The 27,045-nt window shown below is 39.5% G+C and overlaps 1 protein-coding gene across 2 annotated transcripts; it reads right to left on the minus strand.

Annotated features, from left to right (window-relative positions):
* Positions 1-1,182: 1,182 nt before the first annotated feature.
* rhag (Rh associated glycoprotein) lies at positions 1,183-24,223 on the minus strand. 2 transcript variants are annotated; one of them, XR_004558581.1, is made up of 11 exons: positions 23,982-24,223; positions 15,016-15,199; positions 14,759-14,909; positions 14,530-14,677; positions 6,905-7,071; positions 6,685-6,822; positions 5,728-5,846; positions 2,766-2,839; positions 2,564-2,637; positions 1,846-1,975; positions 1,183-1,486 (listed from the first exon to the last, which is right to left on the minus strand). XR_004558581.1 is itself a non-coding variant. In XM_034162740.1 (10 exons), exons 1-10 carry the CDS (start codon positions 24,154-24,156, stop codon positions 1,901-1,903), a joined length of 1,305 nt encoding a protein of 434 aa, XP_034018631.1. In that variant the 5' UTR covers positions 24,157-24,222; the 3' UTR covers positions 1,484-1,900. The 2 variants fall into 2 exon arrangements, 1 of the variants encoding a protein (XP_034018631.1); XM_034162740.1 differs by having other exon boundaries at positions 1,484-1,975; positions 23,982-24,222.
* Positions 24,224-27,045: the final 2,822 nt, after the last annotated feature.

A 27,045-nucleotide genomic window follows, 5' to 3' on the forward strand; every position in this document is an offset into this window, starting at 1 on the left:
TATTAAAAAAAAAAACATTTATTGTGACAGTATTAGAATATACAAAAAATAAGCACATTCTCGCTTGTATATATAAAAATACAATTATTGTATCCAATAAACCTAAATGTTACATTTAGCTCTGTGTGTAATTAGCATCATAGCCCTGCAGTCCTGTGTTTTGATGTCAAAGTGGAAGTCTGGAACTTTTTAAACATGGCTTTATATTTAGATATGTTTGGGTTCAGCTTTTTACTCTGGTCAAAACGATGACAATCGGTCCAATAATGAATTAGAATACTAACAATGTCACAGGCTAAACAGCTATGTAATGCTAGCCTAGGGGGCATGCTGAAAACTTCAAAACTATTCTTGGTACCAGAAAACAGGTGAAAATTCCATTTCTAAGTTTCAAAAGTTGATGTTGGGCCAACGTCAACAGGGTAATATACTGTTATGTATGAACTTTATAAAAAAGTGGTGTCACCAAACAAGAAGGATAATGTCATTTAAAAAAGTTTATTTTCAGCTACTGAAGTATCCATCTCAGACTCTTCTGGTGGCATTTTCACCTATTCAGCAGTAAGAAGCTGAAGAAGCAGTTTACTATGAGGTTTACAGCCACAGGCTTACATTGTACAATAATTTAGCCCTTGATGATGTTAGCATTTTAACAAACCATTAAACTTTCATTGTGCTTGTCCAGAGTGAAAAGCTGAACCCAAAAAGGTCTAAAAATAGAGTTCATGTTGAAAAATCCAGAGTACCCCTTTAAATGGCTTAAATAATTTCTTCAAGTGCTACAAAACCACAAAAATATCACAACTGGGTAGAGTATATCACACGAAGGAGGTTCATTCTTGTTTCAAAATGAGAAGCTATTTCCAGTAATAGTACTGACATAAACAATGCAAATGATATAGAAAAGAGGCACTAGTTTTTCACATTTGGACCTGATATTACATTTTCTCAAAGTGTAAGTTGATGTGTACATAAAAAATACATTGCTTGCGATTAGCATAGCATGCAAACAAAATGGAGTCTGTGAGATGAGTCAGCAAAATTTCAGTTACTAATGTAAAAAACTACTGCATGTTCAGCTTTGAAACTTTGGATTTTGATAGATACAGGTGAGGACATGAGAACCTCCTGTCTTTAGCCATGTTTGCATTTTTTAACATAGTTTGCAGTTATTAATTTTTACATACAAGCTCAAATAAGAATGTTGGCACAGTGGGCCACATCTAGGCCTTTTGGTTACATGCGAAATATATACAGCCTTGTTGTAAATACAGCGTCTTGGGCTTTTATCAGACCGTGTCAATCCATCTATAAACTAAACTGTACGCATATGCAAGAGTGTAGAAAATATCAAAATGATGAAATAATTTGTACAACTGCCTTCAGAAAGACAGAAAAGGATTTTCTGAGAACAGCGATCGGTGAGTGCAGCCAGACGTTTAGTCCCTGGAGGATCACCTCTTGCAGGAAATTGCACGTCTGCTCCCTGCAGTACACATAAGCCCATGTATTTGAGAAATGCATAAAGGAAAATATACAATATGCTGTAATAATATACAAAAACATGCTTTTATAATACAAGAGTCTCAGAGAAAATACTTAATAAAAGTTAAAACAGCGACAATGCCTACTGGCTTTCCAGCTGACTGCTGTAAATTACTGCTCACACATTTCAGTTTTTTTTTTAAATTTAAATCAGTTTTAAGGATTGTGTTACTCCTGTGTGATATGGTGGATATCTATGAAAAGATTTTCACATAAAATTGACGAAACACTCCTTTTTTGTATTTACGAAAGCAGTAAAGCCACTTGTTTTCCAAAAACAAGCACAGCTGACAAACTGACATTTTTGCTCAATGTCAGGTTTCACAACTTTGTTCTTGTAAATGTGGGCAGACGTTTAAGCCTCAGCTTTGTTTGTCGAGTGATCGAGGTGAGCCAAGTTCCCCTCATTCTCACTTTCATCTTCAGGAACCTGGAAAAAAAAAAACCCAAAACAAAACAAAATTGAAAATTCTTTAAAGTAATTGGTTGAAACATTTGTTTCATTTTGTGTTTTCAGCACTTCAAGATTGTGACTCATTGTCTGAAGCAATTGGTTCATTTGTTGTTATGAGCTTTTCAAAATAAAACGATTCATTTCTGATAATCATTTTGCAAAGTAATTGTTTTAAAAAGGTAATAGTCTGAAGCATTTGTTTTGATCATTTCAGCACAGCAAGTTAATTTCAGAAACAAAAGTTTATTTTGATTTTTCAAAAAAAAAAATTAATTTTGTGATGCTTTGTGAGTGTTTTGAAACAGTGGATTGTTTTGTGAGACAAATGTTCATTTGATTCGTAATGGTTTGTTTCCAACACCCCTGTGGGTGGGACGTGGTGGGATGAGTTTAAGTTTAAAATCCACCCCGTAGCTGTGCCTGTGATATGTGATCGTAATGCATATAGTTCACATCCCTCCTCATGAACGTACAAACCGTGTACAATCAATATTTTCCTGTACTGCACCATTTGGAATACTAGACGACTGCAGGAACACGTACGACGAATGAAATTTTTATTACCTCCCAATAAATGGAATCGTCAAAGCAGTTCTGGTCTGGAGGCTGTCCAAAGAATGGCAACTTCATTATAAGCCCTGGAAATAAATTTCAGTTTAATTAGACAATCTGGAGCCTCGACTCAAGTCCTGTTCCTGAACTGAAAAGATCTTTTGTAACGGCTGATGAAGCCTCTTTTCTGCTGCATTTGTCATCGTCCACCCACCTGTGATGGCACCTCCAACCAAAGCGAAACCAAGTGATGAAGCCAGAGCAGCAGCCTGCATGGCTGCCTGACCACTGAGGAGGTGGACAGGGAAAGGAGAACATCTTCAAAGATCTACTCACATTTAATACATGTACATGCAGGGATGGCTGGTGTAAATGGGTTAACAGGGCTAAGCCCTCCCTATCTTTTACAAAAAAAAAAAAAAAAAAAAAAAAATGAAAAATAAAATGTTATACAGAAACAGACAGACAGATAAAAGTGGAACATTAAGCTAGAAAGAACCCAGAGAGAGTATAACCTAAAACAAACCATAACTGCATACCTAACACAATACTTAGTTTTTATATTTAATAATTGTAAAAAAATTACAAAAAAAAACCCCAAAACATTTTGTCATTATGGGGTGTTGTGAGGAGACTTTTGAGTTGAAAAAGGCTGTAACATTAATCTTTCAGAAAGCGCTGTAACTAGGTTTAAGGATATGATTCCTTCTTTATGTTCTCTAATGTCATATACCAACACAGAGCAGAGTAGCTACCTAAACTCTGTAAGGGAGTTAGAGTATCTTGTCAATAGTTTTACATCCTCATTGAAGACAACTTTGGATGCTGTAGCTCCTCTGAAAAAGAGAGCTTTAAATCAGAAGTGTCTGACTCCGTGGTATAACTCACAAACTCGTAGCTTAAAGCTGATAACCCGTAAGTTGGAGAGGAAATGGCGTCTCACTAATTTAGAAGATCTTCACTTAGCCTGGAAAAAGAGTTTGTTACTCTATAAGAAAGCCCTTCGTGAAGCTAGGACATCTTTCTACTCATCACTAATTGAAGAAAATAAGAACAACCCTAGGTTTCTTTTCAGCACTGTAGCCAGGCTGACAAAGAGTCAGAGCTCTATTGAGCTGAGTATTCCATTAACTTTAACTAGTAATGACTTCATGACTTTCTTTGCTAACAAAATTTTGACTATTAGAGAAAAAATTACTCATAACCATCCCAAAGATGTATCGTTATCTTTGGCTGCTTTCAGTGATGCCGGTATTTGGTTAGACTCTTTCTCTCCGATTGTTCTGTCTGAGTTATTTTCATTAGTTACTTCATCCAAACCATCAACATGCTTATTAGACCCCATTCCTGCCAGGCTGCTCAAGGAAGTCCTACCATTATTTAATGCTTCAATCTTAAATATGATCAATCTATCTTTGTTAGTTGGTTATGTACCACAGGCCTTTAAGGTGGCAGTAATTAAACCATTACTTAAAAAGCCATCACTTGACCCAGCTATCTTAGCTAATTATAGGCCAATCTCCAACCTTCCTTTTCTCTCAAAGATTCTTGAGAGGGTAGTTGTAAAACAGCTAACTGATCACCTGCAGAGGAATGGTCTATTTGAAGAGTTTCAGTCAGGTTTTAGAATTCATCATAGTACAGAAACAGCATTAGTGAAGGTTACAAATGATCTTCTTATGGCTTCGGACAGTGGACTTATCTCTGTGCTTGTTCTGTTGGACCTCAGTGCTGCTTTTGATACTGTTGACCATAAAATTTTATTACAGAGATTAGAGCATGTCATAGGTATTAAAGGCATTGCGCTGCGGTGGTTTGAATCATATTTGTCTAATAGATTACAGTTTGTTCATGTAAATGGGGAATCTTCTTCACAGACTAAAGTTAATTATGGAGTTCCACAAGGTTCTGTGCTAGGACCAATTTTATTCACTTTATACATGCTTCCCTTGGGCAGTATTATTAGACGGTATTGCTTAAATTTTCATTGTTACGCAGATGATACCCAGCTTTATCTATCCATGAAGCCAGAGGATACGCACCAATTAGCTAAACTGCAGGATTGTCTTACAGACATAAAGACATGGATGACCTCTAATTTCCTGCTTTTAAACTCAGATAAAACTGAAGTTTTTGTACTTGGCCCCACAAATCTTAGAAGCATGGTGTCTAACCAGATCGTTACTCTGGATGGCATTTCCCTGATCTCTAGTAATACTGTGAGAAATCTTGGAGTTATTTTGATCAGGATATGTCATTCAAAGCGCATATTAAACAAATATGTAGGACTGCCTTTTTGCATTTACGCAATATCTCTAAAATCAGAAAGGTCTTGTCTCAGAGTGATGCTGAAAAACTAATTCATGCATTTATTTCCTCTAGGCTGGACTATTGTAATTCATTATTATCAGGTTGTCCTAAAAGTTCCCTAAAAAGCCTTCAGTTTGTTCAGAATGCTGCAGCTAGAGTACTGACGGGGACTAGCAGGAGAGAGCATATCTCACCCGTGTTGGCCTCCCTTCATTGGCTTCCTGTTAATGCTAGAATAGAATTTAAAATTCTTCTTCTTACTTATAAGGTTTTGAATAATCAGGTCCCATCTTATCTTAGGGACCTCGTAGTACCATATTACCCCATTAGAGCGCTTCGCTCTCAGACTGCGGGCTTACTTGTAGTTCCTAGGGTTTGTAAGAGTAGAATGGGAGGCAGAGCCTTCAGCTTTCAGGCTCCTCTCCTGTGGAACCAGCTCCCAATTCAGATCAGGGAGACAGATACCCTCTCTACTTTTAAGATTAGGCTTAAAACTTTCCTTTTCGCTAAGGCTTATAGTTAGGGCTGGATCGGGTGACCCTGGACCATCCCTTGGTTATGTTGCTTTAGACGTAGACTGTGTTTCATAATTATTGTATGGCCTTGCCTTGCAATGTGGAGCGCCTTGGGGCAACTGTTTGTTGTGATTTGGCGCTATACAAGAAAAAAGTTGATTGATTGATTGATTAAAAAAAAATGTGGAAAAAGTGAAGCACTGTGAATACTTACCGGATGCACTGTAAAGATATGAAAAAGAGCTCAAAAGAGTGATATCAATGCGATCACTGTATTTGTTACCCCATCCACCCAAAATCACCACCAGCCACCACTGCGTACATGAAAAGCTGGAATAACCTGGGCCTTACTTCTTTTTGCCTAAAGCCACAGCTACAATGCCTGCCAATCCTCCCAGGATGCCTGGCATGCCATGTAGATTGTGGACTCCACAGGTATCATGGATACCCAGGCTGGAAGCCAGGATGGGCTACAGAAGGGAGAAAAGGTGTGTTTTGAAAAAAAATATTAAAAATGGTCAGGCCAGCCTCCACATCAACAGAATCTATACAGAAATTTTAAAACATTATATTTACATGTTTAAAGGGGTTATTATATTTTTTTTTCTGGATGGGGGGGGGGGGGGGGGGGGGGGGGTTGCTTGATTTTTGCTTGATTGTCCACCAGAACATTAAATGAGGCAATTGTTATATTTACTGTTTCAAGCATTCCAATGTAGCATTTTTGACACTAATTGTTCCATTTTGAACAATTTCAAGCTTTTTGAACCATTTTGAATCAGTATGTCATTGTCTCAAACTGTTGGTTCACATAGAGTTTGAAAGACCAAATGAACCATTGGATTTATTTAAAGCATTTTTTTCCTGCTTCAACATACTCAAAACACTAAATGACACTTTTGCTTCAGAAAACAATGGCGTTTCAAAGTATTTCAAACTCCCATGTGAACCAACTGTTTGAGACAATGATGTACTAGATGAAAATGGTTGAAACAGCATGAAAGTGCTGTAAATAGCTATTAATGCAGAAAATGATCCATTATTTGGAAATGCTTAAAGTGTTTTAAAACACAGTCATTTGCTGAAGATATTGATTCATTTGGTGCAAAGCTTTGCATACACAGTGTGTAGAATAATTAAAAATAAAAATAATAATTCTCAAAAATGTTTAGCCAAAAAAACAAAAACAAAACGAAAAAACAACAAAAACCTCATGAAATAAATTTTGAGCTGATTTAAATCCATTTCATGGACTTTCCCCCTCATAAACATCATTGTTTTGCACCCTTCACTTATTATTTCACTCACATTTAAGTATTTGAATCCAAGGGTTGAGATGATGCCCGCCAATAATCCAATCAACATCGCCCCATATGGGCCGATGTCCATGTCAGCACAGGTTCCCATGGCAACGCCTCCAGCCAGAGTAGCATTCTGAACATGAACCTATAGCACATAGAGATGTTTTATATCAATATGTTTTATTTATAATTCTTCAAATGGTGCTGCAAAGTGAATTCTGTCTGACCATGTCCAGTTTTCCTTTGTGCTCCACCAAGCTGGAGATGGCATAAGCCGAGAGCACGCAGGCAGCCAGGGACAGATAGGTGTTGATCACCGCTGTGAGCTGAGTGAGGCCCGGGTCAGCGATGGCCGAGTTAAAACTGGGCCAGAACATCCACAGGAAGACTGTTCCTGTAGTCAAAACAAACAAAAACCATCTTGAGATGATATTCAAAGGGTTGTACCTCTATTAATTTTTCTCCATGGTTCTTTTTGTCCACTAGGTGACGTGTCATGTGAGGTGAGTCGTATGCAGACAGAGGTATATAAAGGTTTAAAAAAAAGCCAATCATTTAGAGCGGGATGGAGACAAGACCATCTATATAGAGTCATCCAAGTCAAGAACAAGCATTTAAAGGGTCGAGTGCGAGTCAAGACCAAGACTTTGCGATTTTGGAGTGGTAGAGACTGCATCAAGAAGACTGAGTCTTTTAATCAATCAATCAATTTTTTTTTTTATATAGCGCCAAATCACAACAAACAGTTGCCCCAAGGCGCTTTATATTGTAAGGCATGGCCATACAATAATTATGTAAAACCCCAACGGTCAAAACGACCCCCTGTGAGCAAGCACTTGGCTACAGTGGGAAGGAAAAACTCCCTTTTAACAGGAAGAAACCTCCAGCAGAACCAGGCTCAGGGAGGGGCAGTCTTCTGCTGGGACTGGTTGGGGCTGAGGGAGAGAACCAGGAAAAAGACATGCTGTGGAGGGGAGCAGAGATCGATCACTAATGATTAAATGCAGAGTGGTGCATACAGAGCAAAAAGAGAAAGAAACAGTGCATCATGGGAACCTCCCAGCAGTCTACGTCTATAGCAGCATAACTAAGGGATGGTTCAGGGTCACCTGATCCAGCCCTAACTATAAGCTTTAGCAAAAAGGAAAGTTTTAAGCCTAATCTTAAAAGTAGAGAGGGTGTCTGTCTCCCTGATCTGAATTGGGAGCTGGTTCCACAGGAGAGGAGCCTGAAAGCTGAAGGTTCTGCCTCCCATTCTACTCTTACAAACCCTAGGAACTACAAATAAGCTTGCAGTCTGAGAGCGAAGCGCTCTATTGGGGTGATATGGTACTACGAGGTCCCTAAGATAAGATGGGACCTGATTATTCAAAACCTTATAAGTAAGAAGAAGAATTTTAAATTCTATTCTAGAATTAACAGGAAGCCAATGAAGAGAGGCCAATATGGGTGAGATATGCTCTCTCCTTCTAGTCCCCGTTAGTACTCTAGCTGCAGCATTTTGAATTAACTGAAGGCTTTTTAGGGAACTTTTAGGACAACCTGATAATGAATTACAATAGTCCAGCCTAGAGGAAATAAATGCATGAATTAGTTTTTCAGCATCACTCTGAGACAAGACCTTTCTAATTTTAGAGATATTGCGTAAATGCAAAAAAGCAGTCCTACATATTTGTTTAATATGCGCTTTGAATGACATATCCTGATCAAAAATGACTCCAAGATTTCTCACAGTATTACTAGAGGTCAGAGTAATGCCATCCAGAGTAAGGATCTGATTAGACACCATGTTTCTAAGATTTGTGGGGCCAAGTACAATAACTTCAGTTTTATCTGAGTTTGAAAGCAGGAAATTAGAGGTCATCCATGTCTTTATGTTATGTGTCGGACGCAGCTCGGAGAACCGACCAGCGTTTGAAGGACCCAGTATGAAATAAGCAGAGCACGGTTCAAAGGCTAACTGAATTTAATACATAACAGTGATAATATAATAACAAAAGGTGCGGTCTGGCGTGGTGCGCTCCCAGCAGCGCTAACGGTCCGGAGCCAGAAGCTGTTTCGGACCCAAGGACCCCGCCGACACCCCCCAGGTGGCCGCAACAACCGAGTCTGTGAAAGAAGGAACCATTATGTGAGTCCACACTCTACACACAGAGAGAACACTTAAAGGTGTACAAACAGCAAACACTTCCTGGCTTGATTACTGATCAGCTTCCCAACCTGCAGGCATGGAACATCCAGTTCACAAAACTCCACTGCAGTGAAAGCTGATACATGACTAACAAACAGCTCAATACAATAAGGTGTGAGGGACACCACATTTACTGACTGTATAACTGTTAGTCACAAAATCTAACGTACCTCAGGAAGTGTGCTGACGAGCGTGAAACCTCACCCCCTCCTCTTTCACAGACTGTGCATCAAACCTGGACGTTCTCAGCATCCGCTGCTGATGAGATGGCTCCCAAGACGACGCTCTCACCCGTCTGGTCACAAGGTCGAGTCTCTGGCAAATACACACTGTGCACTCCAGTCTTAATGCCAACATGTTCCAATCCATCCAGATGCACCACAGCTGTGAGTCCTGACGAGTCGCAGGTGATCAGGGTGAGGTCCTGACAGCCTCAGCAACACAGCCACTCAGTCCCAAACGCACGCCACCTGGGAGGAAAACCAAAAGACAGAAACAAACCGGCAGCCAGGCCCCCCCAGCCATATAACACTTTATGTCTGTAAGGCAATCCTGCAGTTTAGCTAATTGGTGTGTGTCCTCTGGCTTCATGGATAGATAAATCTGGGTATCATCTGCGTAACAATGAAAATTTAAGCAATACCGTCTAATAATACTGCCTAAGGGAAGCATGTATAAAGTGAATAAAATTGGTCCTAGCACAGAACCTTGTGGAACTCCATAATTAACTTTAGTCTGTGAAGAAGATTCCCCATTTACATTAACAAATTGTAATCTATTAGACAAATATGATTCAAACCACCGCAGCGCAGTGCCTTTAATACCTATGGCATGCTCTAATCTCTGTAATAAAATTTTATGGTCAACAGTATCAAAAGCAGCACTGAGGTCTAACAGAACAAGCACAGAGATGAGTCCACTGTCCGAGGCCATAAGAAGATCATTTGTAACCTTCACTAATGCTGTTTCTGTACTATGATGAATTCTAAAACCTGACTGAAACTCTTCAAATAGACCATTCCTCTGCAGATGATCAGTTAGCTGTTTTACAACTACCCTTTCAAGAATTTTTGAGAGAAAAGGAAGGTTGGAGATTGGCCTATAATTAGCTAAGATAGCTGGGTCAAGTGATGGCTTTTTAAGTAATGGTTTAATTACTGCCACCTTAAAAGCCTGTAGTACATAGCCAACTAATAAAGATAGATTGATCATATTTAAGATCGAAGCATTAAATAATGGTAGGGCTTCCTTGAGCAGCCTGGTAGGAATGGGGTCTAATAGACATGTTGATGGTTTGGATGAAGTAACTAATGAAAATAACTCAGAACAATTGGAGAGAAAGAGTCTAACCAAATACTGGCATCACTGAAAGCAGCCAAAGATAACGATACGTCTTTGGGATGGTTATGAGTAATTTTTTCTCTAATAGTTAAAATTTTGTTAGCAAAGAAAGTCATGAAGTCATTACTAGTTAAAGTTAATGGAATACTCAGCTCAATAGAGCTCTGACTCTTTGTCAGCCTGGCTACAATGCTGAAAAGAAACCTGGGGTTGTTCTTATTTTCTTCAATTAGTGATGAGTAGAAAGATGTCCTAGCTTTACGGAGGGCTTTTTTATAGAGCAACAGACTCTTTTTCCAGGCTAAGTGAAGATCTTCTAAATTAGTGAGATGCCATTTCCTCTCCAACTTACGGGTTATCTGCTTTAAGCTGCGAGTTTATGAGTTATACCACGGAGTCAGGCACTTCTGATTTAAAGCTCTCTTTTTCAGAGGAGCTACAGCATCCAAAGTTGTCTTCAATGAGGATGTAAAACTACTGACGAGATACTCTATCTCACTTACAGAGTTTAGGTAGCTACTCTGCACTGTGTTGGTATATGGCATTAGAGAACATAAAGAAGGAATCATATCCTTAAACCTAGTTACAGCGCTTTCTGAAAGACTTCTAGTGTAATGAAACTTATTCCCCACTGCTGGGTAGTCCATCAGAGTAAATGTAAATGTTATTAAGAAATGATCAGACAGAAGCGAGTTTTCAGGGAATACTGTTAAGTCTTCTATTTCCATACCATAAGTCAGAACAAGATCTAAGATATGATTAAAGTGGTGGGTGGACTCATTTACATTTTGAGCAAAGCCAATAGAGTCTAATAATAGATTAAATGCAGTGTTGAGGCTGTCATTCTCAGCATCTGTGTGGATGTTAAAATCGCCCACTATAATTATCTTATCTGAGCTAAGCACTAAGTCAGACAAAAGGTCTGAAAATTCACAGAGAAACTCACAGTAACGACCAGGTGGACCATAGATAATAACAAATAAAACTGTTTTTTGGGACTTCCAATTTGGATGGACAAGACTAAGAGACAAGCTTTCAAATGAATTAAAGCTCTGTCTGGGTTTTTGATTGATTAATAAGCTGGAATGGAAGATTGCTGCTAATCCTCCGCCTCGGCCCCTGCTACGAGCATTCTGACAGTTAGTGTGACTCGGGGGTGTTGACTCATAACTAACATATTCATCCTGCTGTAACCAGGTTTCTGTAGGGCAGAATAAATCAATATGTTGATCAATTATTATATCATTTACCAACAGGGACTTAGAAGAGAGAGACCTAATGTTTAAGAAGGCAAGAACGAGTCAAGTCCAATACCATCACCACCTAGGGGAGGTGATTCAGCGTTGGGCTTCAGACCAGTGGATCCTCAGTTCAAAACCCAACCAGACCTTGAGCAAGGTCCTTAATCCCCAAGTTTCTCCCGGTGTGTAGTGAGTACCTTGCATGGCAGCACTCTGACATCAGTGTGTTTGGGTGAATGTGAGGCATAATTGTAAAGCTCTTTGAGCATCTGATGCAGATGGAGAAGCGCTATATAAATGCAGTCCATTTACCTAAAAAAAACACAAGTCTGTTTTCAAGTCCATGTATTTAATTAGACTTAACATTACCTGTGTTAATATTCAAAACTGAAATTTCTGTCGTGGAGACAGGCTCAGCAGCTCAGTTGAGGTCAACCTGAGCGTTATTTGAGGTCAAAAATTCAAAAAAGAAGCATCCAAAAGAGAGTATGAGGTACGTCTCTAGGATTGACATTGAGTTCTGTTGACATCTCACATTAGAGAGTGTAATAACTGCTACGTATGAGGATTTCATATTCACAAAGTGTGATATTTAAGGGCATTATGTACCTTCCGGCATAAGTCAGCACAATTACACAATCTGTCAGGCATGGAACACTGTGCAAAACAAACAAAATATTGTGCTACTCAACATGGTGATTTAATTAATGTGCATACTTATTCTAGTCTGAGACAGAGTCAAAATTGAGTAGAATTGCTCTCAATTCCAAGACGAGACCTAATAAGTGCAAAGGTGAACTCAAGACCAAAAGTGAAAACAACTTCACACAGGTGTGTCAAAAAGCTTCCACATCGTTTGATTACCAGTACTTTTTTTTTTCCTCTGTGTTAACCAAAGTCACCACAGATGTGCAGCCTTTAGTTGTTCACCACCTGGTTTTCAAGGTGTTTTCCCAGTTTTACATTAATGGATTCTTTTACATCCCTCTCAGAATCATCATTATCAAGTATCAGCACCATCTTGATGAAATCCCACTTATATTGGGCAGAACATGCAATATGCAGACCAATGTCAGCCATGACATAACCATCACAAAGGGACCTCTTATAGTCACAGATGGGTGAGATCAACTGGAGTACTCCGGTTCAGGCAAGGGAGCTAGTTTGAAAAGCAATCTTTAAGTAGATGCCCCTTGTCCTCACTGCCACCAAAGTGCCCATTCTCAGACTGGCCTTATCAGCCACACGTACTCTCAAGAAAAGTAGGCCTATTCTCCATAAAATCCCTTCCGTCCTCATCGAAATAATGTATGAACAACAACAACAATTTGACCCAAATTACCTTGACCTTTATCTAAACAATTCACCTCTGGGTGCCCTTGCCAGGGTAATTTTGGAATCCACCTAAGGGTTTGCCACATTTGCCCCAAATCAAGTTGAAAAATTCCTTGACATTGACAAGTATTTTTTCTTTGTGGGTAATTTTGGGGTCAACTGCCGTTGACATCCCAAGTTTTATAGAAATTAGTGTTGGCAAGTGTCACCTCATATATGCAATTCCAGAACCCATATGCATATGTTTACCAAGTTTGGTGTAAATTTAAGTGAAAGACTTCAGTTTTGACCTTTGATGCCAATTACCTTGACTTTAGTGATTGACCATTAGTTAATTTGACTTCATCTGGGCAATTCCAGAACTTACCAGCATATGTGTGCCTAGTTTGGTGCAAATCAGAGTGAAAAACGTCAATTTTGTCCTTTGACAACAACCTTACCCCTAGTGATTGACCTTTGACAAGTGTCACCTCACATGGGCAATTCCAGAACCCACCTGTATATGTGTACCAAGTTAGCTGTACAGTGAAGTGAAAAACCGTTTACCCCAAAGATTGACAATTTAAGGGCAATTGTTTGGTTGACTGTCATCTACATATCAAGTTGGATGGGAAATGGCAAAAGGATTTCTAAAGTTTACCTTTAACTTTTAAAGATGAAACCAAAAATTTGACCTTTAACCCCAATGACCTTGAGTTTTAACAAAACAAACACCTGCTCGGCATTTCTCGGGTCAACCTACACACACACACACACACAGCATGTTTGGTGCAAATGACCCAAGCATCTTGGGGGAGTAGCAGAACAAACATTTCTCAAGTTATAGAATAATTTCAGAGTTGCTCATGGCAACTTGGGACCATTCCCAAACTATGATGACTGAGCGATGGTGACTTTCCACAGATGGCCCTGGCCTATCACACAGCTTGCATCAAGATTGACCACAAATCAACTCTTCAACCTTCTTGTGCTTAATGAGTGATTCTTTAACTACGGGCACTATTGGCCTTGTAAATGTAATTTCCACCACACCATTACCTTACAATATAAAGCGCCTTGGGGCAACTGCTTGTTGTGATTTGGCGCTATATACATGTGCTCTGATGTCACTGTTTATCTCCATAGAAACTACCCAAACAATCTTTCATACAAACTGTTTAAAGGGACATTACAGTGTTGTGGTGGAAATTACGGCAATAGTGTGGGACAACTACATTTTGTTTAAAAAAAATCAGTTGTATGACATTGAATACCCCAATTATGTTTTGATTATTTTACTGATATTTTATTCAGAGATATTTTAAAACATTAGAAAAAACGTTTCTTTACCATTCATTTTTATCATTGAAGATCAAAAGTCTGGGTGTGGGACAAGCACAAAACGGCAATATTTACATATAATGATGCTGAAAAAAGGTGAAAAAGTCATCATAGACTACTAGAACAAATTTCTTAACACACTTTCATTGTAAAGATAACTATAAATGTGTGAAATTTCCCCTTTTTTCTGTTTTTCATACAATATGATCAAAGGACATAGTAAGTGCCCGTAGTCTAAGAATCACCCTAATATCATAAAAGTGTGACAACCCCTTAACTGGAATGAGTACATTAATTTATTTTAGACTGATGAAGCCACTTGAGTAGTGAAATATTTCAAAGACAATACAAGACATCCAATTGGTTTTGATATCTTCTACTGGAATGACTGAAATTCTTTATGGACAGTTTAGGATTTTCTTACCAATCATAGCAAACATATCGGAATGATAAACAGATCCCTCGTTCTTGTCGCCATTTCTTAAAGCTGGTCGGTATAACACTCGAGAAACGGCCAGGCCAAAGTAGGCTCCATACGCATGAATGATCATGGACGCTCCAACATCATGAGCCTGGGATAAGAAGGGCGACATAACCTCAACAACACCATTCACTTTATATTACAAGCGATTACAATTTTGAGGCATACTCACATTTAACACGTTGGCCACCAAATGCTCATTAATGGAAAAGATGGTGATCTCTAGTATGGTCATGATGAGGAGCTGCACAGGGCTGGTTTTACCCAGAACTGCTCCAAAAGAAATCAGGACTGTTGCAGTGCTGAAGTCTGCGTTGATTATCCTTCAGGAAAGATAAGAAGGAGTTAGGGATTCAGTAGCAGTACAGTGGAACAAGAAAACACAAAGCATAGCTGTGAAAGGGGGCATTGCGATAATCTGGCGCATACTTGAATATGTTGACTTTGACTTTGCCGTCGTCCAGGTGCCAAATGCCCTGCATGAAGAGGCCCCACTGCAGGCCGAAGGCAGCGAGGAGTAAGTTGACCCCAACGCTGCTGAAGCCATATCTCTTCAGGAAGGTCATCAGGAAGCCAAAGCCAATGAAGATCATTACGTGAACATCCTGGAACACTGGAAAGAAAAGTACAGAAGTCACACCTGCTACTGTTTTGATTTGACATTCCTTCCAAGAATACATCAGAAGGAAGACTTCCATCCAAATAGAGATTAGGCATTTGCTATAATTTCACTGATGTAGCTTTTCTTTACTGTCTGTTTTTAATAGATTATGTGAGCAGTTAAGAATGAATAACTTTCACAGTGGCTGTGTTGTCTGTCATGACTTGTTAGCTGGAAACTGAACTTGTTTATGGACAAGATTTTGGGAAACATCTCTGATGTTCTTCATGTTCTGCTGTTTCTTTTGCAGTTTATTAAGTCTGAACTTTTGAAGTCAGGGGAGAGAGAATATTCAACATGAACTTGTAATTTTGCCTCATGGAGCTGTGGTACATGACTGAATGGCAATGACAGATGACACTAAGTGGCGTATTTCATTTTATGCCCCAAAGACGACCATGACTAATTAAGTGACTAAATGCAACACCTTTACACCCTGCACACTATTTAATGCGCAGATTATGCACTCTGTAAATAGAAAAGTGAAGATGAACACCCCCAAAATGCACTTGTGCTATGCGCTTTTGCCTGTATGAGACAGATTGTCAAGATAGGTCCCTAAATTTTTTTTATTTTATCTTTATACCACACCCTAATAGGGTTAAAAGGAAGCCATCAAAACATCAATGACAACTCTGAATTACTCACTTCTGTGGCTGTGATTGGAGAGCCTGTTTATATTACATAGCAACCTTTATTGACCAATCAGAAAGTGCAACTTCTGGTTGCCAAATGCAGGAAGGACTTCTCTTGTGGAAAATACAGTGCATCCGGAAAGTATTCACAGCGTTTCACATTTAGACATTTTGTTATGTTACAGCCTTATTCCAAAATGAATGTTATTCTTTTTTTCCTCAAAATTCTACACACAATACCCCATAATGACAATGTGAAAAAGTTTTTTTTTTTTTTAGATTTTTGCAAATTTATTAAAAATAGAAAACTAAGAAATCACATGGACATAAGTATTCACATGAAGCTCAAAATTGAGCTTAGGTGGATCCAGCTTCCAGTGATCATCCTTGAGATGTTTCTACAGCCTAATTGGAGTCCACCTGGGGTAAATTCAGTTGATGAGACATGATTTTGAAAGGCACACACCTGTCTACATATAAGGTCTCACAATTGACAGTGCATGTAAGAGCACAAACTAAGCATGTAGTCAAAGGAATTGTCTGTAGGCCTCTGAGACAGGATTGTCTCGAGGCACAAATCTGTGGGTACAGAAACATTTCTGCTGCTTTGAAGGTCCCAGTGAGCACAGTGGCCTCCATCATCCATAAATGGAAGAAGATTAGGTCCACCAGGACTCTTTCTGGAGCTGGCCACCTGTCTAAACTGGGCAATTAGGGGAGAAGGACTTTAGTCAAGGAGGTGACCAAGAACCTGATGGTCACTCGGTCAGAGCTCCAGCATTCCTCTGTGGAGAGAGGAGAACCTTCCAGAAGGACAACCATCTCTGCAGCAATCCACCAATCAGGCCTGTATGGTAGAGTGGCCAGACGGAAGCAGCTGGAAGACATGGCAGCCCACCTGGAGTTTGCCAAAAGGCACCTAAAGGACTCTCAGACCATGTAAAACAAAATTCTCTGGTCTGATGAGATGAAGATTGAACTGTTTGGTGTGAATGCCAGGTGTCATGTTTGGAGGAAACCAGGCACCATCACTACAGTGGAGCATGGTGGTGGCAGCATCATGCTATGGGGATGTTTTTCAGCAGCAGTAACTGGGAGACGAGTCAGGATTGAGGGAAAGATGAATGCAACAATGGACAGAGACATCCTGGATGAAAACCTGCTCCAGAGCGCTCTTGACCTCAGACTGGGGTGACAGTTCATCTTTCAGCAGGACAATGACCCTAAGCACACAGCCAAGATATCAAAGGAGTGGCTTCAGGACACCTCTGTGAATGTCCTTGAGTGGTCCAGCCAGAGCCCAGACCTGAATCTGATTGAACATCTCTGGAGAGATCTGAAAATGGCTGTGCACCGACGCTCCCCATCCAACCTGATGGAGCTTGAGAAGTGCTGCAAAGAGGAATGAACAAAACTGCCCAAAGATAGGAGCACCAAGCTTCTGGCATCATATTGAAGAAGACTCAAATCAATTTTATTTATATAGCGCCAAATCACAACAAACAGTTGCCCCAAGGCGCTTTATATTGTAAGGCAAAGCCATACAATAATTACGGAAAAACCCCAACGGTCAAAACGACCCCCTGTGAGCAAGCACTTGGCAACAGTGGGAAGGAAAAACTCCCTTTTAACAGGAAGAAACCTCCAGCAGAACCAGGCTCAGGGAGGGGCAGTCTTCTGCTGGGACTGGTTGGGGCTGAGGGAGAGAACCAGGAAAAAGACATGCTGTGGAGGGGAGCAGAGATCAATCACTAATGATTAAATGCAGAGTGGTGCATACAGAGCAAAAAGAGAAAGAAACACTCAGTGCATCATGGGAACCCCCCAGCAGTCTAAGTCTATAGCAGCATAACTAAGGGATGGTTCAGGGTCACCTGATCCAGCCCTAACTATAAGCTTTAGCAAAAAGGAAAGTTTTAAGCCTAATCTTAAAAGTAGAGAGGGTGTCTGTCTCCCTGATCTGAATTGGGAGCTGGTTCCACAGGAGAGGAGCCTGAAAGCTGAAGGCTCTGCCTCCCATTCTACTCTTACAAACCCTAGGAACTACAAGTAAGCCTGCAGTCTGAGAGCGAAGCGCTCTATTGGGGTGATATGGTACTACGAGGTCCCTAAGATAAGATGGGACCTGATTATTCAAAACCTTATAAGTAAGAAGAAGAATTTTAAATTCTATTCTAGAATTAACAGGAAGCCAATGAAGAGAGGCCAATATGGGTGAGATATGCTCTCTCCTTCTAGTCCCCGTTAGTACTCTAGCTGCAGCATTTTGAATTAACTGAAGGCTTTTTAGGGAACTTTTAGGACAACCTGATAATAATGAATTACAATAGTCCAGCCTAGAGGAAATAAATGCATGAATTAGTTTTTCAGCATCACTCTGAGACAAGACCTTTCTAATTTTAGAGATATTGCGTAAATGCAAAAAAGCAGTCCTACATATTTGTTTAATATGCGCTTTGAATGACATATTCTGATCAAAAATGACTCCAAGATTTCTCACAGTATTACTAGAGGTCAGGGTAATGCCATCCAGAGTAAGGATCTGGTTAGACACCATGTTTCTAAGATTTGTGGGGCCAAGTACAATAACTTCAGTTTTATCTGAGTTTAAAAGCAGGAAATTAGAGGTCATCCATGTCTTTATGTCTGTAAGACAATCCTGCAGTTTAGCTAATTGGTGTGTGTCCTCTGGCTTCATGGATAGATAAAGCTGGGTATCATCTGCGTAACAATGAAAATTTAAGCAATACCGTCTAATAATACTGCCTAAGGGAAGCATGTATAAAGTGAATAAAATTGGTCCTAGCACAGAACCTTGTGGAACTCCATAATTAACTTTAGTCTGTGAAGAAGATTCCCCATTTACATGAACAAATTGTAATCTATTAGACAAATATGATTCAAACCACCGCAGCGCAGTGCCTTTAATACCTATGGCATGCTCTAATCTCTGTAATAAAATTTTATGGTCAACAGTATCAAAAGCAGCACTGAGGTCTAACAGAACAAGCACAGAGATGAGTCCACTGTCCGAGGCCATAAGAAGATCATTTGTAACCTTCACTAATGCTGTTTCTGTACTATGATGAATTCTAAAACCTGACTGAAACTCTTCAAATAGACCATTCCTCTGCAGATGATCAGTTAGCTGTTTTACAACTACCCTTTCAAGAATTTTTGAGAGAAAAGGAAGGTTGGAGATTGGCCTATAATTAGCTAAGATAGCTGGGTCAAGTGATGGCTTTTTAAGTAATGGTTTAATTACTGCCACCTTAAAAGCCTGTGGTACATAGCCAACTAACAAAGATAGATTGATCATATTTAAGATCGAAGCATTAAATAATGGTAGGGCTTCCTTGAGCAGCCTGGTAGGAATGGGGTCTAATAAACATGTTGATGGTTTGGATGAAGTAACTAATGAAAATAACTCAGATAGAACAATCTGAGAGAAAGAGTCTAACCAAATACCGGCATCACTGAAAGCAGCCAAAGATAACGATACGTCTTTGGGATGGTTATGAGTAATTTTGTCTCTAATAGTTAAAATTTTGTTAGCAAAGAAAGTCATGAAGTCATTACTAGTTAAAGTTAATGGAATACTCAGCTCAATAGAGCTCTGACTCTTTGTCAGCCTGGCTACAGTGCTGAAAAGAAACCTGGGGTTGTTCTTATTTTCTTCAATTAGTGATGAGTAGAAAGATGTCCTAGCTTCACGGAGGGCTTTTTTATAGAGCAACAGACTCTTTTTCCAGGCTAAGTGAAGATCTTCTAAATTAGCGAGACGCCATTTCCTCTCCAACTTACGGGTTATCTGCTTTAAGCTACGAGTTTGTGAGTTATACCACGGAGTCAGGCACTTCTGATTTAAAGCTCTCTTTTTTAGAGGAGCTACAGCATCCAAAGTTGTCTTCAATGAGGATGTAAAACTATTGACGAGATACTCTATCTCACTTACAGAGTTTAGGTAGCTACTCTGCACTGTGTTGGTATATGGCATTAGAGAACATAAAGAAAGAATCATATCCTTAAACCTAGTTTAAGCTTTTCAGGGAACTTTTAGGACAACCTGATAATAATGAATTACAATAGTCAAGATGCATCAACAAAGTATTGAGCAAAGGGTGTGAATACTCATATGTGATATTCCTAAATTTGCAAAAATTAAAAAAAAACAAAACTTTTTTCATGTTGTCATTATGGGAAAAAAATAATTTACTTCATTCATGGCATAAGGCTGTAACATAGCAAAATGTGGGAAAAATACTTTCAGGTTGCACTCTATATCCGCACAGAGGCTGCAAAATAATGAGCTTCAATTTCTCATTTCATAATGAGCTCAAAGGTTGCCAGAATTACCTCAATGAGACACAGTTTGACCTCTATTTGACCCGCACCATTTAATCAGTTCCACATTATAATGGGCAAAATATTAAACTGGGAAGTATGTCTATATAATAATATATGCATAATTATCTATGAAATTTGTGCCACATTTAAACACACAATATGACCACTTTTGAACATGTTTATATTTAATTTACATAATGTAGCCATTTGTTTTCACTTTGAAAATGCAGCACATTAAAAACAGATAGCTTTCTAAGCAGATAGCATTCAGACCCGTTTTTCAAATCTGGATCATCCTACACATGGGTCCAAACTCAAGTCGAAAGAGTTGTGTCTGGATGTGAGAGTGCTAGAGTGTGTGTGTGTGTGTGTGTGTGTGTGTGTGTGTGTGTGTGTGTGTGTGTGTGTGTGTGTGTGTGTGTGTGTGTGTGTGTGTGTGTGTGTGTGTGTGGATCTGGATATATTAGTGTGGGTGTCACATGAAGAAAAATGCACTCAGCTGATTTTGTTGGTGAGAAGGTGCCGCAGAGAAATAAGGCTGTTTGCTAGCCTTGCTATTGCAGCGGCAATGAACGCCGCCACAATGGACAGGATGCTATTGGCGAACACATGTAGTGAGGAAGCATGACATCATTCCTGAGCTAGCCGGATTCTAGCCACAGTTATGTTCAGACCTCTGCAAATCCCGCTTAAATCCAGCCCAACCCACAGAAAAAAAAAAAAAAAAAAACAACCTGGCTAGAGCCCACTGATCTCACAACCACTATTGTCACCATTCTCATCTAGCATCTCTGCTGCAAAGACTGCCTTCTATAATGTCAAAATCAGATAGTTGAGAACTATCGGCCATTTCGTTTCTCTTCTCTCATTCCTGTCTATTCTAAAGTTACCAAATGGGTGATTTTCAAGCAGGGTGCAGATTTCCTCTCACCAAATGACGTTCTTGATTCCAGTCAGTCAGGTTTTAAAAGTGGTCATTCCACTGAAACAGCTCTGTTGTCTGTAGCAGAAACCAAAAACTGCAGCAGCAGCTCAGTCTTCGGTTCTTACTCTGCTTGAGTTATCAGCTGCTTTCAATACAGTTAGCCACAGCATACTTCGCTCTATACTGACAAACATTGGCCTATTAGGCAATGTGCATTCTTGGTTTGAATTCTACATCACTGGCCGGCCATTTAATCTATCATGGGCAGGACAGTCATCCACATCTCACTGCCTCTCCACTGGGATGCCCCAAGGCTCGGTACTAGGTCCCCTTGTCTTTGTCATAAACACTACCTCCCTGGGTCCAAATACCTGCTCACGTGGCTTCTCATATCACTGCTATGCAGATGATAACCAACTGTATCTGTCATTCCTCCCTTGTCATGAATCTCAGATTGCCTCTCAGATATATTCTCATGGATGAAGGAACATCAACTTCAGCTAAATCTCTCTAAGGCTGAACTGCTGGTCTTCCTAGCCAAACATTATATACATCACAATACCAACATACAAATTGATTCTCTATCTCTCACTGCAACCAGAGTAGCAAGAAACCTCGGTGTCGTGATTGATCAGCAACTATCTTTCTTGCTCATGCTACCTCTGTCTTCTGGTCATGGCGCTTTGTGCCATTTAACAAAGAAGGTGGCTGGTGTCTCCTTTAGAGATAAGGTGAGAAGCTCAGTCATCCGTGAGGAGCTTGGAGTAGAGCTGCTGCTCCTTCGGGGTGAAAGGAGCCAGCTGAGGTGGTTTGGGCATCTCGTAAGGATGCCCCCTGGGCACCTACCTAGGGAGGTGTTCCAGGCACGTCCATCTGGGAGGAGAACCCTGGGAAGACCCAGGACTAGGTGGAGAGATTATAGCTCCACACTGGCCTGGGAACACCTCGGTATCCCCCAGTCTGAGGTGGTGAATGTGGCCTTGGAAAATGAAATTTGGGATCCCCTGCTGGAGCTGTTGCCCCCACGACCCGATCCCGGATAAGCAGTTGAAGATGAGATGAGAATGAGCAGTGGTAGCTACCACACACCTAGACTTTGGAATTGAAAGAAACTGAGAAGTTGTTTTCAGGCCAAATGTATCTTAACCAGATGTACTCATAATTGTTATGTTTCGGACGCGGTCGGAGCACCGACCCAGCGTTTGAAAGGACCCAGCATAAAATAAGCAGAGCACGGTTCAAAGGATAACAGAATTTAATAAACATAACAGTGAGTGACGTGCTAAACAACTAAAAAGTCCGCGGTCTGGTGAGGTGGAAACACGGCGCGCTCTCAACAGCGCAAATGGTCCGGAGCCACAGCAGTTCAGACCCAGGGACCCCGCCGACACCCCCCAGGTGGCCGCGACAAACTGAGTCTGTGAAGAAAGAAAACATGGAGGTGAGTCCAACTCCACACAGAGAGACACAACTCAAAGGTGCACGCAATCAGCAAACACTTCCTGGCTTAAATCTATACATCAGCTTCTCACCTTGCAGGCACGGAACAACTCAGTTCAAATCTCCACTGCAGCAGAAGCTGATTAGACAATTAGCATAACATGACAGCTCAATAACACAAGGTGTGAGGGACACCAAATCCACTGTCATTACTTCATAAAAGTCACCAAAACCAAATTACCTCAGGAAGTGTGCTGAAGAGCGTGAGACCTCACCCAATCCTCCTTCACAGACTGTGGCGTCAAACCTGGAGCGGTCTCTGCGTCCGTGATGGTGAGATTGTTCTCCTGACGTCGATCTCACACGTCTGCTCACAAGGTCAAGTCTCTGGCAATCACACACTGTGCATTCAAGGTTTAAATGCAGCAATCTCTGATTAAGACAAAATACACCACAGCTGTGAGTCCTGATGACCTGCATGTGAAAACAAGCCTCAGGTGTTCAGGGTGAGGTCCTAATGCTCAGCCACTCAGTCCTGAATGCATACCACCTGGTGGGAGAAACAGAAAACAAAAACCAAGCCAGCCAAACACCCCAGCCCACAACAATAATTTCCTTAATGCATGTGATGATAATATTTTTCCCTGCAATAAGCCCAGACATTTCCATTCAGTGCCAGGCAAGTGTAACCACACCTGCTCCTAATTTCCATCATCCAGGTATCCACTACCATCTAGAAGGTCTTCAACAGCTGGAAAGCAGGTCTATTTGGAAAACAAAACTTTTTTAATTGATTAGATAACATATCTATCTATCTATCTATCTGGGGGTTTTCCAGAGCCTGCAAATATGACCCCTTTAAAGGTGGGCAAACCAAATCTGACTTGATTAATATTCTTTCTTTCTTTCAATGTTTGGTAAAGATTTTTTGCATTTTTTGCCAAAATTTTGTGCCTTTTTATTTTGACATTTTTCTAATCTCTTAATAATTAAAAACCCAGGCATCCAACTTCAAAAACATTTGGAATATTTTAAGTTTCATTTATTATAGTGGTCGTGTAAGCATATACCCATGACAATATTTTATTTTATAATGTTTTAATTCTTTTCTTCTCATAATAGTTTTTATTTTAGCTCTACTGATTGTCTTATTAATTTTGTATGCGTTATGTCTTCTTTTGTAATGATGATGTAAAGTATTTTAAAAATTGTTAGGAAAACACTGAACAAATAATATATATATATATATATATATATATATATATATATATATATATATATATATATATATATATATATATATATATATATATATATATATATATATATATATATATATATATATAAGTAGCAATAGTGTTATTATTATTATGACGCATGCACTTACTGGGGTAAAGGGTCATAGGATTCTCTTCAGGATGAGTCTCATTTGAGTGTCCATGTCCATGTCCCTTTCCGTCATCGTAGACGACAAAGAAAGCAAACAGAATTATGGTGATAATCTCCAGAACCAAGGCCACGATGGGAAATTTCAGCCTCATATTGGTGGCACACGTGGGCATTCTCACACCAGGTCAGGCTGTCTCTGACTGACTGTCTGTCCCACGTTATCTCTCTTCTACACAAGTTCTTGCTGTGTGCAGGAAGAGAAGAAAGTGGTGTCTGTTTTTAAACTGATACAGGTTTGGTGGGGGCCACTGACAGAGCAGAAGACCGGGAGAGAGAATACTGAGAGACCTTATGTCAAAAACTGATTTATGGCCCTGTCAGCTAATCAGAATCGACTACGTCAGTAAGCCCCGCCCCCTCATGACATCACAGCCAATCAGAATTGATTACGTCACTATGTCCCGCCCCTAAGCCCCGCCCCTAAGCCCTCCCCCTTATGACATCACAGCCAATCACAATTGATTATGTCACTATGTCCCGCCCCTAAGCCCCGCCTCTAGCCCCTCCCCTAGTCCCACCTCCAAGCCCTGCCCCTGGCTCCTCCCCCTAACCCTGCCCCAAGCTCCACCCCTAACCCCGCCCCTAGCACCTCCCCTAACCCCGCCCCAAGCTCCGCCTCCAAGCCCTACCTCCCCTCCCACCCGGGTCTAATATTTTAATGTCATTTTATTTCATGAATTAAAGAACGATTAAAAAAATACCTAGATCTTTTTTAATGTATTAAAGAATTAACTAATTCTGAAATAATTAAACATAAATCAGTGTCTAATATTTAATACCCCTTTAATATTTTTTTAATTCTTAAATTAAAGCGCGTCCTTTTATGGTTTTAATGCCTCAATTAAAGAAAGATTAAAAAAATACCTGTATCTTTTACACAATTATGGGAGGTTTTCTTCAATTTACTGATTAAACACGAATATTTTAATACCCCTTTAATATTTTTTTAATTCTTAAATTAAAGCGTGTCCTTTTATGGTTTTAATGCCTCAATTAAAGAAAGATTAAAAAAATACCTGTATCTTTTACACAATTATGGGAGGTTTTCTTCAATTTACTGATTAAACACGAATATTTTAATACCCCTTTAATATTTTTTAATTCTTAAATTAAAGCGCGTCCTTTTATGGTTTTAATGCCTCAATTAAAGAAAGATTAAAAAAATACCTGTATCTTTTACACAATTATGGGAGGTTTTCTTCAATTTACTGATTAAACACGAATATTTTAATACCCCTTTAATATTTTTTTAATTCTTAAATTAAAGCGTGTCCTTTTATGGTTTTAATGCCTCAATTAAAGAAGGATTAAAAAAATACCCGTATCTTTTGCACAATTATGGGAGGTTTTCTTCAATTTACTGATTAAACACGAATATTTTAATACCCCTTTAATATTTTTTTTATTCTTAAATTAAAGCGCGTCCTTTTATGGTTTTAATGCCTCAATTAAAGAAGGATTAAAAAAATACCCGTATCTTTTACACAATTATGGGAGGTTTTCTTCAATTTACTGATTAAACACGAATATTTTAATACCCCTTTAATATTTTTTAATTCTTAAATTAATGCGTCTCCTTTTCTGTTTTTTAATTCTTAAATTAAAGAAGGGTTAAAAATAACCGTCTCTCGGCTGTAACGGCTGTAAGTCTTTGCAGCAAGACGGTCAAATATTTATTACACCCGATTTCCTGATGACGGGGTCGTTCGCTGGGCTTGTTTGAAGACGGAAAAACAAAGCTTGTTCTTAGTCACGATAGATGCAGTTTCTTTTAAGATATGACCCGGTCGATCAGGGACTACAGGACACCTGCTGATCGGAGATGCCGCCCCGAGGTGATGAAGACGGAAAAAACAAAGTTTCTTCTCCGTCACTCCCGGCAGGGTGGCTGGGTGTCAGGCCAGATGGTATTTTTAGAGCAAAAGGTGCCAGTAAGTGTTTTTCACAAAAACCTCGTTTGAAAAACAATTTACCCTTTTCAACAATATTATAGGAAAGAACACAGGCTGTATAAGGTTTAGAATATGTGGTTTATTACATTCATTAAAGTCACACACAGAGAGAAAAAAGCAATTGTTCATGTTTATTAAACACAGCATATGTTAAGAAAAAAGGTATTTGTTCCAGTTACCTGAAGAAAAAAGCATATGTTCATGTTTATTAAAGGGTAACCATCAGGCTGTCGCGGTAAATTAGCTGATAGATGATTATTATGTCTCCAGCTGCGTATAATAAACTCAAGTCTGCTCAAAGCCACTTTTTTAAGGCAACAAGTTCGCATATTTTTTTTGTAAAGTCAGCTTATTATATTTTACACATTTTGGGATTCAAACATCAAATCCTTATCTCAACACTTCACGGTAACGTTCACATGTCAGCAGCTTGGATGTTAAGTCCTAAATCTAAACATTTTCTTTGCTCACTTGTATTGCTGCAGGTTCCTGCTTTACCACCTCATTCTGACCAAGAAACATCTGAAGTGGGTTAATAAATAACTGAAACTGTTCTTGAAAGCAGCTTTCTCCTGGTTAGTTTTTAATACACCCTGAAGACATCAAGATTCTCTGATCAGATTTCTTGGGAGACTTTCCAAAAGGGAGACATCTATTGTTTTAATATGAAAATCAGCCGTCAGCATTTTATGTCAAGTGTTCCCTGAAAATCACAGATAACTGAATGACGGAGAACTGAAGCAACAACTTTGAAGTTTCAAATAAAACCGGGTTCATCAGCATTTTCTGGTTTATCTGAATCAGAACAGCTTTTAATGGCCAAGTATCCACAGAATACATGGAATTTGACTTTGGTTTGAGCCGCACTCTCTCTGTACACTGTAAATGCATCCTAACATACAAACGAATTAAGTTAACCAGACTCAGTTTTCAAGCTGTAGCTTCAAGAAAATTAAGTTGACCTGAATATGATGAATGAACAAAACTATTTTGAGAATTAAGCCGTCACTTGCTGGATGCTCACAGTAAATACATTACTGTAATTTAATT

The sequence above is a fragment of the Thalassophryne amazonica genome, chromosome 21, assembly GCF_902500255.1.
Source record: "Thalassophryne amazonica chromosome 21, fThaAma1.1, whole genome shotgun sequence".
Classification (NCBI taxonomy): domain Eukaryota; kingdom Metazoa; phylum Chordata; class Actinopteri; order Batrachoidiformes; family Batrachoididae; genus Thalassophryne; species Thalassophryne amazonica.